Source organism: Falco cherrug, chromosome 13 (genome assembly GCF_023634085.1).
Source record: "Falco cherrug isolate bFalChe1 chromosome 13, bFalChe1.pri, whole genome shotgun sequence".
NCBI classification, from domain to species: Eukaryota; Metazoa; Chordata; class Aves; order Falconiformes; family Falconidae; genus Falco; species Falco cherrug.
This window is the reverse complement of record NC_073709.1, coordinates 16115564-16130999: the sequence shown is the minus strand read 5'-3', so window position 1 is coordinate 16130999 and position 15436 is coordinate 16115564. Positions and strand designations below refer to the sequence as shown.

The 15436-nt window shown below is 41.7% G+C and overlaps 1 protein-coding gene across 1 annotated transcript in view; it reads right to left on the bottom strand.

Moving 5' to 3' along the window:
- Window positions 1-15436, bottom strand: part of GLP1R (glucagon like peptide 1 receptor) — a 59269-nt gene that overhangs the window by 28984 nt on the left and 14849 nt on the right. The window contains exons 3-4 of the mRNA XM_027801207.2: window positions 5623-5732; window positions 2849-2955 (exon numbers count right to left, since the gene is read on the bottom strand). Coding sequence (XP_027657008.2) covers window positions 2849-2955; window positions 5623-5732 — 217 coding nt within the window. The remainder of the gene's footprint in view (window positions 1-2848; window positions 2956-5622; window positions 5733-15436) is intronic.

Below are 15436 nucleotides of genomic sequence, written 5' to 3'. Positions count from 1 at the left end.
AGACAGTACAATTGCTACTTGTCAAAAAAGAGCATGTTAAGGGATTGCAAAAGAAACTGAAGTCATGGAAATGGCATCCAACTGCAGAGTGCTGCCAATATTTTACCAGCCTTACCCACAAACGCTTTTCTTCCAGCACTCCAAGGGTACACACTTTGCTTCAAAGGAATTTACACTGGGTATGATTCCTTTTTGATGCTAAAAAGATATAGGTAATATATGATAAGCAGAAATTGTTCTAGCAAGAGTTTCAGTGAGCTTATGCTTGACGTGTCTATTTTTACTGCTCTATAAATTTGGATAGAAAAATAGACTTGGTCTGAAAGTTACCGGTTTTGCACTGAAAAGGAAGGAGAATTTTCTTCACCGGTCAAATAGAATTTTTTGCATTAAGTCACTGCTTATGTCAAAATTTACCTAAGATTAATATTAATTTTCCTTTAACTCAAAATTTATTTCTTGCTACCCTTCAGAACTGCTACACATTTAGATCTGATTGAAAAAATTATGTAAATTGGCCAATTGAAGAAAATAGGTTGCTAGTAGCTACTGAGTATTTCTGCTACAGGCGATGCAAGTTATTCAAATTGTTTCAGTCATGAAGTTATGGGCCTAATTCAGCTTCCATCACTGAAATTACAAACTTTCCCTCTATTTTTTTTAGAGGATGCAAAATTGGATACTAGAGATATATTGTTTCCTCTGTTGTATCATCATTAAAAACAAATACAAAGGTTATTATGTAGTTTAAAAACTTAAAAAGGCTTTCCTATTACAAAAATGGAAGACGTTAGCATTTTGGTGCCACTGAATTAGATTTTGATCCTGATTTGCTGAGGTCGCACAGCTACTGGGACAGAGGCCACAAGTGGAGCATCCAGTCAGGATCCAGCAACTGCAATCCACGTACGGGTAGGTCTCATGTATTTCCTGAGATCCAGGACTAGGTTGTGTCCAGATAGACAATTTAGACAGGAAAGCACAAAATGGATTGATGGCATAGCTTTAACAAGGCTCTCAGTCCCTTTAACAGCTCTGAAACCTCATTTTCAAAATCAGCAGCACACACTCATGTACACTTCTCAAGTCCCTGCTTCACAGTTAAAGGAAAAGATGCTAAAGCATCTCTCCACAAGTCAGGACATCAGAATTCCCTCTCTTGGGTCTTCCTGACAAACTTACTCTTTGTTCCCTGCCAAAAAATACATGCATCCTTCCTTTGTTCCTTCAAAAGTATATGGTTGTGCTCTGTGACCTTTGGGCTGTTAAGATCATTCAAAAAGCATCACTGATGGGTGAAACAAGGAGAAAGCACTTATCCTGGCAGACATCTGGGGACTTCAAGGCTACCTGGGGTTTTGTCAGATGAGTACCAAAGTTGCACAGGTACAACATGTATAACTCATAATTACCACGTGGCATTCACAGACGGTGAGCATGCCTCGCCATTTCTGTAGTCATTGTAAATCATCTTTGAGACTGCTAGCCTATGCTTCTCCACTGGAAGGAGGAGGGATGCTAATGCTAAAAGGTGTGGGACAACATTAGAAGTCTTGTGTCATTTCAGTTTTGGAAATTAGAAGCTAAAAGGCACGACTGATCTTTTTAAATACAGAAGGGGTATAAACACTTAGGAGGGAGGAAAGGAGAGGGACTCCCTTGCAGTGCCACACTTGCAGAACGTTGGCACCAGAGCAAATGATAACCAGCAATGATAATTATTTAGCCAGGAAAGAAAGTTTCTTAAGGATCAGAGCACTGAAAGTTCCCGACCTGATTTCAAATAACAGTACCAGAAAATGGAGAATTATACTTTTTAGGAGGCAGCCTCATCGGCATGTAATAGGGATGATGGGACCTAGCTACATACAGCAGCAGGGATCAGGACTTCATGGCAGAGCTTCCTTCTCCCAACAGAGCAGGATCATGTCTCCTGTGCTCATGATCCCCAAACTGCAGGAAAAACTGGCTGGAATCAAAACACCTCTTGCATTTACAGAGGGGGGAAAAAAGAGAAACAAAACAAAACAAAACCAAAACACAAACCCAAGATCTCTCTGTTGGGAGTGCAAAACTGTTTGTTTGTGTTCTTTTATTTTTTCCTCTTGTTTTGTTTTGGTGTTTTGTTTTGGGTTTTTTCCCTGAAACCTACACAGTGTAACACTGGCATGTGCAACCAGTAGTCTCTTAATTTCAATGCACTCCATGCCATTTTTTGGTGCATACCTGGATGAACCCAATACGCCAACCTGACCAGGTGACAGTAATGTATTTACAGTCACCTTTAAAGTTTCAAAATCAGGTTCTCTTCCATATTGCAAAAGAAAAATGAAAATTTCTGAAATTTCTCCAAGAAGAGAAATTGTGTCAAAACCCCATTTCTGCTCTGAAATACACCCTGTTGGGAAATAGACCAGATTAAGCTTTATGCTCTATGTAATTCCAAGCAAGGCAAGATGAAAACTTCTGTCCTAAATGTCATCTCACACCCCAGGCTAGTGCCTCATCTGCAAGGTGACACCACGAGGGAAAACTGGAATCTCTCTTTTTCCATCTCTTCCAGTGGAAATTTCATTGAAATAAAAAATACCACAACAAAATACTGCAACTAATAAAAAGCATCTGTTCCACACATTCATACAGGTAACACTGCAAAAATTTAGGAATTTTACTTGCATTTTGAGAACAAATGATTGTAGAAAGGAACACACAAGTGACATAAGGTAGAGAAATATTAAGGTGATGAAAGAAGGGAAAAAATAATCAAATGTTTCTGTCAAAGTCCAATACTATCATATAGAAAAGCATAACACCTTTTCTCCACTCTGTTCAGAGCTTCACCAGTTACCTGAATCCAAGCAGAATGGCAGTTGCTATTACAAGGGCAGAGAAGGAAAGAGCATATCCAATGGTGTATATGATGGACGAATGCAGGAGCTGTTCTTCTGGTGCATCCTGAGAGCATGTAAAGAAGAAAAAAAAAAAAAGGGTGTGTGTGTGTGCAGGGGAAGACAGAGCTCATGGTCTTCAGCTCTTTTCTCCCACCTGCTTTCTAACTTTTCTTAACAATAACCAGTAGTCATTCTCCTACTTTCAAGTTTAAATAGACAAATCAGTCTTTCACTTTCCGTATGCTCAAAAGAAATAAAAATTTAATCATAGTTCCCCAGCTGCTCCCAGGTGTTCACTCAAACAGTTGGGTTCTGCAGCCAGGCTAGAAAATAGATAATGTGACGCTATTTCATAATAAAGTTGGAGAGGCATGAATTACCATACAAGCAAGTAATAAACAGATGGCAGGAAGCACAGGCACAACTCAACCCTGTAGTAAAAATGGCAAAGCTGACGTTTTCAGACTTGTACACTTAAAGCAAGTGTCCTTACTGCTGCAGCGAGGGGGGTCCTTTGGCTACATCGATACTTTGAAATAAAACAAGCCAGGTCCCATCCACTGACTCTGAGGCACAGCACACCTTGCATTCATACAAATAAACTCTTTTCTGCCCCAAAAAAGCCTCTCTTCTGCCTCAACCATGCAACCTCCTGGTAACAAACCACAGCCCAACACCATCTTGTCACCCAGGTGTCACAGCACTGCCTGGGAGGGAGCGACCCAACATGGGCCAGAGCAGCAGGGATGCTCACCATCCCCCCCCAACCCCGACAGTCCCGGGCTGTGGCTCTCTTCAGATTCATTGCTGAAGGCACGACCACTGAGACCCTTGCTTGAAAGTTCTGGCCAAAAACTTTTAGGGAGAAGACAAACATTTCAAAAGCTACAGGCAGATCTGAATTATAACGCAGCTTTATTGCTCACCCTCTGAGGCACATTCACATTCTCTGTCCTGGTTCATTTCTAAGCATATATCATATATCTTTGTCTAAATAGACTCACGCATATTACTTCCCTTCTTCAAGCTGCTAATTCTGCAATTGACTCCTGAGACCTGTGCTGTACAAAGGAATACATTTATTGTACTTCAGAAATAAGTACAGCTATTCAGATGTACTGTGCACAGCCAGGAGGATTTAAGATGAACATACAGGCTGTTCCTCAGGGATTTGCTGGGTTAATATTTTAAAGGGAATGATATGAGAGCTGCCTTACGAAGAGAAAAGAAAAATCTCTTCAGTACCAAAGCTCAGGCAAGCTATCAAGCCCTGACAACTTAAAATATCTACGCAGATCAAAACCATATCACACGCTTAAAGTAAACAATGTTATTTTAAAAGGATTCACTCGCGAACCCTTTGCATTTTGTTTTAGCAACAGTTGTAACATAATACACAGCAAACTTAGCAAAACAACCTCTTGTTCTTCTCATGTTCAAGATACTTAAGCCAAAGTAGGTTATTAGGGAGCTCTGTATACATTAGCTGGAAGCCCAAACATGGCTGTTCACATTTCAGGGAGCAGCACCATGCTCTCAGGGCTTCAGAATCCAGATCAGTTCATGGGAACTTGGAGGGAGGTGCCAAATGACCAAGTGTTACCATTAGGTATCCCTCCTTGGCATGTCCCAACACAGCTCTAGAAGAAACCATAATGGCAAACAAGTCAAATGAGCAGACTTACACTTTGCCTTAAGGTAACATGCTCTGCTGGGATACCCCAGAACATGGAAGTTACAAGGAATAAGGCTGCGAATTAAAGGGAAAAGCTAAACTTAACATATTTGGAGAATTAGAAACTATCCCTTTTTCCATCTCCGTCTAATCTGCAGCCATTTATTTCTTCTAAAGAATGAGGCACTGAGCAATGGGAACTGCAGAGGACACAGATCCCACAACACCTGGGAATTTTGTATACTTGAACTGTTTCGGCTAGGTGTGTACTAGTTCACAGTACCCAGGGACAGAGAGAGTACGCTTAGTTTCTGTGAGGAAAAGCATCGCCCTTGGAGGCTCACAGCAGTAATGGTATCACGTGTCATGGGAACGCACACAGTGCTCTAGCTGACGCCAATGGCTGAAAAAAAGTCCCTGGAAATCCCTACGCTCCCCTTCATTTGGTGCCAGGCGTCTCAGCTCCCTGCAGAGTATAAAGCACTAGGGCAAGAAAGTAACACTGACAAGCCTAATTCCATCGCCCACAGCAAATTAAGGTAAAAAGACAAAACCACCCCAAACAAACAAAAAGCAGGTTTCTGCCCAAAGGTGAAAAGCAAATATCCTTCAGTTCAGTTCATCTTAATCACCTTAATAACTACTAACAAGACAGAGAGAACCAACAGTCACTTTACGTAATGATGTACCAATGGAAGAAAAGGCAAAGGAATAACATGAGGTCACTCCTCTGGTTCAGGTGGGCTGCAGCTGAGCCCCCTGCACCGCACCGCAGCTGGGGCTACCTGGTTCACTTTTCTTGGCTGCCTCACGTACATTTAAGCCCGCTCTCACCTACCCTCCATGCTCCCTTTGTTGAAGGGGAAAGCCTTGATGTCCCTTACCGTTGGGCTCACTGAAGCGAGGCACCCAGGAGTAAAGATTACTTTGACAGGACAAAAATGCATGGACACCAATGACTATATGTTTCCTCTCTTCTGATGGACACCAATGACTATATGTTTCCTCTCTTCTGTTTTGTCCTAGACAACAGCAATAAGACATGGAAACTCTTACCTGGTCCGAGGCCTCACATTCAGACAGGTTCCTCCAGGGCAGGGTCGAATTCTCCTTCAGCAGCCATGTGCCCTCCAGGGTGCAAAACCGGTACACTTGCCCATGCAGCACTGCCAGAAGCGAAATGAGCCGCAGGGTTAACAGGAGGAGAGCCTGCTCCTGGGGCAAAGCGCACAGAGTCCTCTGAGGCTCTGCACAACCTTCCTCCCTCACCCATCACCCTCCTGGCTGGAGGGGGAAGGAGTGCTTTGCCCACTCCCTGCCTGCGGCAGATGCTGCTGCTGCTCATCCTCAAGGCCAGGGAGCGGCTTGGGAGGATGCGGCTGCAAAGGGATCAGACAGCACGTACTCCAGGACAGCTGCTAACCGCTCAGCAGCAACAACAGTCTCAAGCAGTTACTGCCATCTTTGTATGGATTTTACAATGGGCATGCATTCCAGCTCACTGAAACATCAGTTATTAAGACACACACATCTTGGAAATGTTTAGCCTCAGCTACAAAATTCACAGGGAAAAGAAGGTGCAAAAAGAGCAAATGTGCTTTTTCTTTTCTGAGATCATGCAGACCCAGAGACAGAGAAACCTCAGAACTAGGTAAGCTAACACAAGATCCCCAAAATGTAAAAATGTAAATGCTTATGCAAACATCTGTGCTACAAAATGAAGCAGTAAATCTTTGCCTAAACTACCCATGTACTCTTTTTATTTCTTCTATTTTGTTTGAATAGCAAAACCAGCAATAAATAAAACACCATTCTGAAGCAGTTAGCAGCCTGATCTTGTAAAAGCAGGTATGATGAAATGGGTCATAATAAAATCACATCAGACCGAAGCATCAAAATAAAAGCACAAAGGGGAAGGAGCACGCAACCACAGTGTAGCAAAAGAAACCCTCTCTCTAATGTCTGGAGCACTGGGGAAGTCTAACAACTTTTAAAGCTGTACTTAAGCAACCTGGAGGTGCACCTGTATCAGAGCATAGCTGGAGTGATAATGTCGGCTGCTTTGCAAACAAAGTTTCTTGCTAATCACATTTCTGACCCAATAAACTGACCTATTCTATGTTATGAATCTGCTCGTCAAAAAGCAGTGCTGGGTCAGCCCCTCAACCAGGCTTAGCCTCTACTGAAGCAATGTTCGGAAATAAACGCTTGCAACATTTTGACATGTGAGAAGCCAAGTTAGGAGGATTCAGTTCTACATGGGTATTAACATGCTGCTCCATTACCGCTTTTGCTCAAAGCCAGCCTTGCCTGCTGCAGCCTCATCCTGTTGTCAACTCCCTCATTACTGCAAACTGGAACTCATTAGGATGCAGCACTTCTGTTCAACGGGAAAATAGTAAAACTTATTTAAAATTATAACAACCCAGTAAGCTATTTGCATATTAGTTGGAAGCTGGTAATTTCTTTGATAATTGTCAGTGGTAGACCAGCAGCAGGTACCTTAAGTGAAGAATGATGTTTAAAAAAAATAATATAGACATTCATATTCTAATAAGCCATTTCTAATAAGTATGCTAAATGGTAACTGATAATGGTTTTGGTAGGCAGAGTCTATGTGCTTTTGTAATTGGTGTACTGAATATACCAGTAAGAGATAATATGAAAATGATATAAAAATTGTGTTATGCTTACTGGAGGTTTTTCCATACTATTAAGAATATCTGTTCACATATATTTACACAAAAATAGGAGATTAGGTCAGCATATGCAACAGATACATTCACATCCACTAACTGCTACAGACATTTTGTCACCTACTCCATCTGCTGCCAGTGCCAAACACTTCCTTCAGTCGGGATGTTGGAATAATGCTAAGGATCTCACACCTGGTGGAAGACAGTAAGTAGGAAAGCATCATTTTTCTTTCCCCTCGAGATTAACGGACCACAGATTAAAGCAAACCATTCAAAATGTCAAACGCAGCTCTAGGAGTTAGGAAACGTTATATATTAGAAGCCAATGAAGGTGAAATCCAGGGGGTTAAAGTCCAGAAGGTCACAGGACTCAGAAATTCAGTCTGACTGCCACTGCATGAGCTGTAACCAAGAAGTACCACAAGACAAAATTAGTATGAGAAACAATCTCACACAGAAAGAAATTCCACTGTATTCCTGAAAAAAAAGAAAAACTTGCTAAGAAAAAAATGATTAAAAAAACTCCCAAACAACCACCCCCCCCTAAATCCCCAAATAGATTATTTCACATTCTCTGAAATTCTTTGTGATTTTTTTTTCCCCTCCAGTATTTCTTACTGTCAAGGTCTAACTGGGATAAAAGCTTAGCCTCAGTGTATTTATTTTCTCTCCAAATCATCATGACACGTTTTAATTTTCTTTTTCTTGATAACACTTCTTTCGAAATAAGGAGGAAAATCTATTGTATGCTGAAGCCTGGCTTATACTGGAAAATGGAAGAGTTTACAGTAAACGAAACATGAAATTTGCCATCAGACAGAAAGACAAAGCAATTCATTTAGATATGAAGAAAACCAAACGTAACCCTATTACACTGGAAAGGAGAGCTCCTGCAACATCTAGGAGTCACAAACACTCAAGCTGGACTGACAGCTGTGGTGGACCTCTGGGTAGCCACAAGCCAGCTGCATCAGGTTGCTGTAGCCTCACTGCTTGCCAAAACAGTGGTGGCAGTGCAGGACCCAGAGGCAATCAAAGACCAGCTGGGCTGCCTGCATCCAGGAAGAGCCTTAAGAAGTAAAAGAATTAATCAAACCAAAAATCCAAATAGATGAGACTGTGTATGAGAGTGCAAGAGATGTCTGGTCTATGGAATCATTTATTAGCCAAAATGCTGATGAGATAGAAAAAGTTAAAAAGAAAACTTAGACTTTAAGGCAGAATTGAGGTTCTGGTTGATACACAGAGAGATGCTCATGAAAGAGTCGAGAGACTGCTCAAACCACGACATGAAGAGAGTGCAGGGCTGATGGACTGCAGGCAGCCAGTTACTGTCAGGAACGTGAAATTGTCTCACCATTGTGGAAACAGATTATTTTCAGTTATGTGTTGAACACCACAGAACCCACGTGTCATCAGCAGAGGTCTACTGTGTGGGCTGTGGCTGCGAAGGGCTCCGTGATGGACGTACACCATGTGTGAGACCCTTCACCCCCTGCAGCTGGGCACATCCAACACCAGCACCCCGCAGACTTGTGAGGCAAACCCAGCGCACGGGTGCTGACATCTCTGCGGGCTGCATGGTTGGCCACAGAAGGCCCCCAGAAAAGAAGGTCCAGGGCCACAGTTCTGTGAGCCCCAGCCTTCGTGCCGCATGGCTGCTGCAGGATGCGCCTTTGGAGCAGACCTCTCCTGAACTGCATCATCCTGCAGCCGTTCCTGGTTTCTCCGTTTCCTAGAAGCACAAGGCAAACAGCCTCCATCCACTCATCCTCCGAGCAACAGGCTCCAACACAGGCAGCCACCTGCCCAGACACAAGAAAAATGCTGTTAACGACTGACAGCTTAGAACAAATGTTACCTTAACCGAGTGCTCTTCCCTGGTCTTGCCTCACTGAAGAGAGGGACAGAGAACAGTCTCAACATCAGAAACTGGTGCGTCTCCAAAATAACAGATAAAAGCCTGAAGTGGAGACTTCAGATCTTTTTTGTTTTGTACACAAGCTAAATTCTGTTCCAACCGATTTCAAGGAGATCCACTGGCTATTAATTAGGGGCATTTTGATTCAAGCCCTGCAAGTATCTTACCACTCTTATTGCTCAGAGGAAAGCATGTGGTTTGCATTAAAGCTACCTATAAATGTTCTTAAAACAATTTTTTCATCCAGATTTTTTATGACTCCCTCTCTGCATGGCTGGTCATGACTTAGGATAGCAGAGATCTTCAACCTCCCAAAATGGATAAAGGGATAGTATTCATACACACCCTTTCCTTGCTGTATCCCTGATCCAAAGCTTGCCAGGAATCTCATTTCCTTCAGCTTTCATATGAAGCTGTTGCTGAAAAAATTCAGCTTATTAATATGTACAGAGGCAAACTAACAACGACATGCTTGGAGGCTGCCTGTGTGCCATGACAGAAGGCAGGTGCACACAGCTTCCCCTCAGCTGCTGAGCAATTTCAGCTTCTTGCAGGTAGTTTAGTTAGAGGTGACTCACATTTGTCCATGCCTGAATTCTGCGGAGTGACTCAGGTCTTCTTACCTTTAATGCAGTGAAAATACTAAACATACAACGATCAGCTTCAGTTCTAATAGACCAGCATGATGAACGACCTTTTTTGAATGTTCGAGTGGCTGCTGCCTCCTTGCTATCCTGCAATACTTTTTATTCCTGTCTTGCAATGGTTTTTTTGTTACCATATAGTGAATGTTTCAAATCACACTGATGATTACATTCTAAAATTGGCTACCTGCAAACAAAAAACCCAAACAAAATTCTACTGCAAGTGTATATAGAATCTGATTTTATTTAACCTGTAAGCTAAATGCACTCACTCACAAAGTTGCACAACCTTTGAACAGCAGCTTAACGACACAGGTTTATTTGGACAGTGTCAATCGCACCTCATTAGAATTACACATCAAAACATGGATTGATGCCCAAAGCTCAGTCTCTATAAACTGATAAAAGACAGAGAGAAGAGTCTAAGAGTTATCACAGAAGTTAATAATATCTATCTAGTTCTCTGATGAGCCTGTAAATCAAATCAAATACTATAACTAAAGTACTTTTATATATGGAAAAAATATGTTATCACATGTACAGGAGGATCACAAATATTTCTTTACTACCCCCCTTTTACTAGAAAAAAAAAACCCACAAAACAAATCAAATGATTTCTCTGCTTAAAACAACCAACCTGCTCTGAATTTTACAAGATCAGGGTGTCAAGGTCAGTGTGAGATTACTCACCCAACTGTCCCTAAGGACAAACTGGAACATTATTCATTGTAAAAACAAATTACAGCATGTCCTATCTAATCAATTCTACACAGGCAGAGAGATGAGCAAGAGAATGAGGAAAAGAACAAAAGAGACCTGCAGTTTTGTCTGGCTGCTGTGTGTCAAGTATTATAGACCTCTCCTCTGTTAATACCTACTCTTTATTTCCAGCAGGGGAAATGTTTTGGAAAAGGTAACAATTTTGTCCATAAATCAGGGACTCTGTAGTATGAGAGGCTCACAACAGTCTTAAAAACAGGCTGGTTTGTTCCTGAAATGAGCAACTTGCCCTTTGATAGGGAGAGCAATTTATCAGAGTTTAGGAGGTCGCGCCCCCGTCAGCAGCTCTGTGCAGCTATCATTTGGTGTGACCTGGGCACTGCTCTCCTGAAAGGAGCTGCTCTTGGCTGTAAAAGCTGCTGCATAAGTGTCACTCTCCCAATCCTGGTGCTGCTTACAGCGAGGATGTCCTAAACCCAGGACTCGCCCCTAAGCATGCTGCTGGAAATACAACACCAGGGAGCATCCTGATCCCAAAGCCCGCGGGAAGCAGGAGGAGCTCCAGCCTGCACTGCTGTCCCAGGATCACATCTATCAAAACGTGCATTTACGCTGGGCTCACTGCCACATTGTCTGGAACTATATTACCTCAACAGGCAGTTTAACTATGAGTACTTTATTTAGTATCCTTTCCCACTATTCCTCCTCCCTCACAGAGTATTAGTCATCCCAGCTCCTTTGCTTCAGTGATGATATAAAAAACTGCAAAACAGCTGTATCTTGCATTTTGCCTTGAAGGCAGAAAGGTTGGTGGCCACTTTAAGTTCTTGCAGTGGGAAGAGAGTAACTTTCAGTTATATTCTATGTTTTGGGTGAGAGGTGGGGAAACAGATCCAAACACCCCTACTGTGAATTTTCCCCATCACTAGCTCCTAGCTTGAAAGATCCAAGAATACTCCAGCCTGCTCCAACAGAAAAAATGATTACTGCGAAGAAGAGCGACAAGGGAAAAAGTCATGCATCCACACTCTACCAAGAGATGGATGTGAGCTTACACAGACCTAACAGATACCTTCAAATGGAGCAAGGGGAGACCCAATAAAGCCAGCACAGGCTGTGCCACAGGCTGCACAAGCCCACCCAGCATGCCCTGCAAATGCTCAGCGCCTGAATCCTCTCCTGTGCTACCAAAAGCACACCCGGAGACTGCATATGGAAATGATGCTGTTTGGCATTATCCAAGGGATATTGCCTGCATGTAAGTTGTTATTTAAAAATACTCATCTTGGAATGAAATTAACACAAAAAACCCCTAAATATTCAAGAATTAGAAACCGTTAAGCTAAAGCTCCTTATGTGGGTTTTAGTTCCACCCATTAACACTGTTGCTACGTACACAGTCATACATTTTTTCCAACAGAATCCACTGTTTTATTCAGGATACAGAATAGAGGAAAATAATTTAATGGGAAATTATTCGTCCTTACCATTATGAGATGTCAAGTCATATTTAAGCATACTGAATTAATTTTATATCAAATACAGTGTTTTCTGATTTGTATGGTCCACTCAAAGACCACTAATTCAGCTCCCACATGATGACTAAGTGCTGTTATCTCATACGTGTACACAGATGATCCAAAAAAAGGAAAACATATTCTAGTCACATAGTAAAGCCAGTAAATTATGTAACCACAAAATTTGTTCCACATGGGCATTCAGTTCTCCTAGCGCAGAGATCACCCTTGCCAGGTCTGCAATATCTTGACCCACTCAACACAAACTTCCACAGCTAATGAGGTAATGGTCCTGCAGAGAAGAGCCCCCCTTGCTATATATCTCACAAGCAGATCCATTCTGCATAGCGAAGGAGAAAGAGACCTGTGGAGAAATTATAGAATACAGCTTCATAATTAAAAACTACTTGCATAATGGTGGCCAATAAAGGTTCTGTGAGCAAAGTAGACGATGCCAAATCATAAAGCATGAATTAAGTTGCAACCTTATACATTGTTGTGTTGTAGTTAATGCCTCATAAAAATTAAAGTATCTTCCTGAAAAACAGTACTGTGTTTTAACAGAAAGTATTACCCTAAAAGGAGCTACGCTCTCCAAGCAATCCTGCTGAGTAACTTATACCAAGAGCTGCATTAACTATGCTAGACCACAGTGAAACCTAACAACTTTTTGAAACACTTAAAAACTCATGAAAACGCATGCATTAGGTTGAATAGAGAGTGTTTATGAACTATAAAAGACATGTGAATTAATGTAATAGAAGAAGGTTGTTTATGAAAAACAAGTATTTATGATAATGGTACAGCTTTGTGAAAGTTTGGTAAGATACCAAAAAGCACCATTAAAAATTTTGTTCAGAATAAATGAAAGTGGGTTGGAATAAATTTATTGCAACAAAAACCGTGATTGGAAGTTTAATGCATAATAAACTTGTAAAACCAGTGCTAAGAGGTTTGGTGTTTTAAAGTTATTGGATCAGTTAGAAGACATCTATTCTTACTAGATCAATAGAATACATCTCATTAGAGGGTGTTAAAATGAAGCAAAAAAAGTATGCAATAAAAAGTTTTCTTAAAAGGCTGCAGAAGACACAATTGAAGTCTTCCCAGGGCAGAGGAATAGGGGTCTATTTTACTATGCCCATGCTCCAAGGACTTAGAAAAATAAGCAAAACCCACAACCCAAATAAACAAAATATGCAGGCAGTGAAAGAAAAACAAGCTAAAAGTAAAGGAAATAACTAGGAAAATCATTAGCATAACACTTGCTGAGCTAAAGCAAGGAAAAACAATTTTGAGAAAAGCTAACAGATAACAAGCATGTTAAATACGCATAGCTAGGAGGGGAAGGACACATGCAAATAGACACCAGTTGTTTGATGCAGCTTCTGAGCAAAACAAGAAGCTCCAGGAGACACAAGCTAAAATCAATGCCAGGTGCTGCAAACGAACTGCCAATCTTTGGCAACAGAGAGATTAGTGATATTTAGTTATCCTCAAAACCAATAGTAAAATGAATCAATGACTCAATAGTCCTTATTTATCCTTTCTCACAGGACAGTTATAAAGATAAACAAAAAATCCTAAACAACTAGAAGCTTTCAGCACAGGCAACTGCAAAACATACCATAAAAAGGAGCCCAGACCAAACTTCACTTAGAGATGACTGTAATTCGACAGGTATTAACCACTAACTACAGAAGGTCAAGGAAGTGGATACTTCAAAGCTGAACAAATACAATGAAACATCTTCTGTATTTCAGAGAATGAAGACATAGATTTTTATTGAGCAAGCTATGCATTCTGGCATTGGTTAAAGGCTTATTACCTCTGTATGCGTAAGTTAAAGCATCTGAAGCTGTAAAGAAAAATTATACCAACTGATAAAGACTTTCCTACAGACATTGCACTTATACTCTCTGCAGGCCTAGTGCTACAGATATAAGCTGCATCTACATGATAAGATAGTACTACGCAATAAAACCCCAAACCCAGCTAGCTCAAGTATAAGAAGAAATACAGCTCTTGATCCTACCACTCAGGACACTGCCCGTTGCCACATCAATATATCCTCCTGCTTTGCCAATGGATTCCTCTGCTGCACAACAAAGGGATACCGATAAAGTTTCAAGCTTTGTAGCAAATATACCCTAACACTAACATTTCTCTGCTTTCCTCTCCCAACCCTTTCCTCTTCTCTCTGCCTCCTTTGCCCCTCTCCCCCTTTTAGCTAGTCACACCATTCCTCTTTCTCACCTGCTTGCATTTCCCTCCTTGGTTCTCCTCTTCATTTTTATTCCTCCAGCCCTCCCTGTTGCTGCAACGCGCACTGCTATGCTGACCTACCTACCCACTGCTGGCCATTCCCCTTCACCCCGCACTTGCCTATTCCTCTCTCAGCTCCTAATCCAACTTGCCATTCTCCAAAACCACTGTAATTAAACAAAATTGCAACCTGACTCCAGCTTCTCACATCTCCTTTCTCTCTAATGCATCCCCCAGCCCTCCTCCTCGCACCCCAGCAGCTCCCCCTGCTCCTGCCATGCAGTGAGTGGGGTGACATCACTGAAGCACCTCTGCTCTCCCGCCTGGAGCCCACTGTGGCTGGCAAGGGCACAAGAAGTCCCGTGTGCCTAAAGCACATCTGGCCTGACAGTCACATGGAATTTGAGGAGAAAGGACCAGTGCTCCACTGTCGCATGGCCTCTGGAGACTGTAGGTACAAACTCTAGAAAGTCCAGGGAGCACAGGTAAAGAATGCAGCCCCATGAGCAGCAAGAGGCATATCACCACTACCATAGGAGCAGTATTCCTCATCCACATGCTGAAATGCAGAACAAGGTTTTTGACAAAATGTGCTAGGAAAACGTCAGCCTTAAAACAGACTTCTATAGTGTTGAATCCTAGTCAAGTAAAGTTCTGCAAACCTACAAGCTAGTAAATATATGTTCTTACAAATTCAAAAAGCATCAAGTGCTTTTATTATGGAAACCACCTTCTTTCCTATCAATAATGACTAGAGGCCACTAAAGTTGCAGTTATGTCTGATATTACTTCCCATTACAAAGCCAATCTTTACACCAATCTCCGATTCTTAGTCTCCATCCCAAAGTTGGGACCTACCCCAGATCTAAAAATCAGGAACTCTTAGACCATTATACTAGTAATCTTCCACAGATTTTCCATTCCATTTTTATTTCCACTCGGTTTTCATTGCTTGAAAGTATTTGGATGGACATATAATCTTTTCAATTTAAACTTTTCTTTTCTTGCCAAGGTGCAATCCTTCCCTTGAATATCCATTGCCAATGCTACCTCACATTTTTAAAAACTTAGAAAGACCCACTGTCACTCATCAGCCACACAAACACA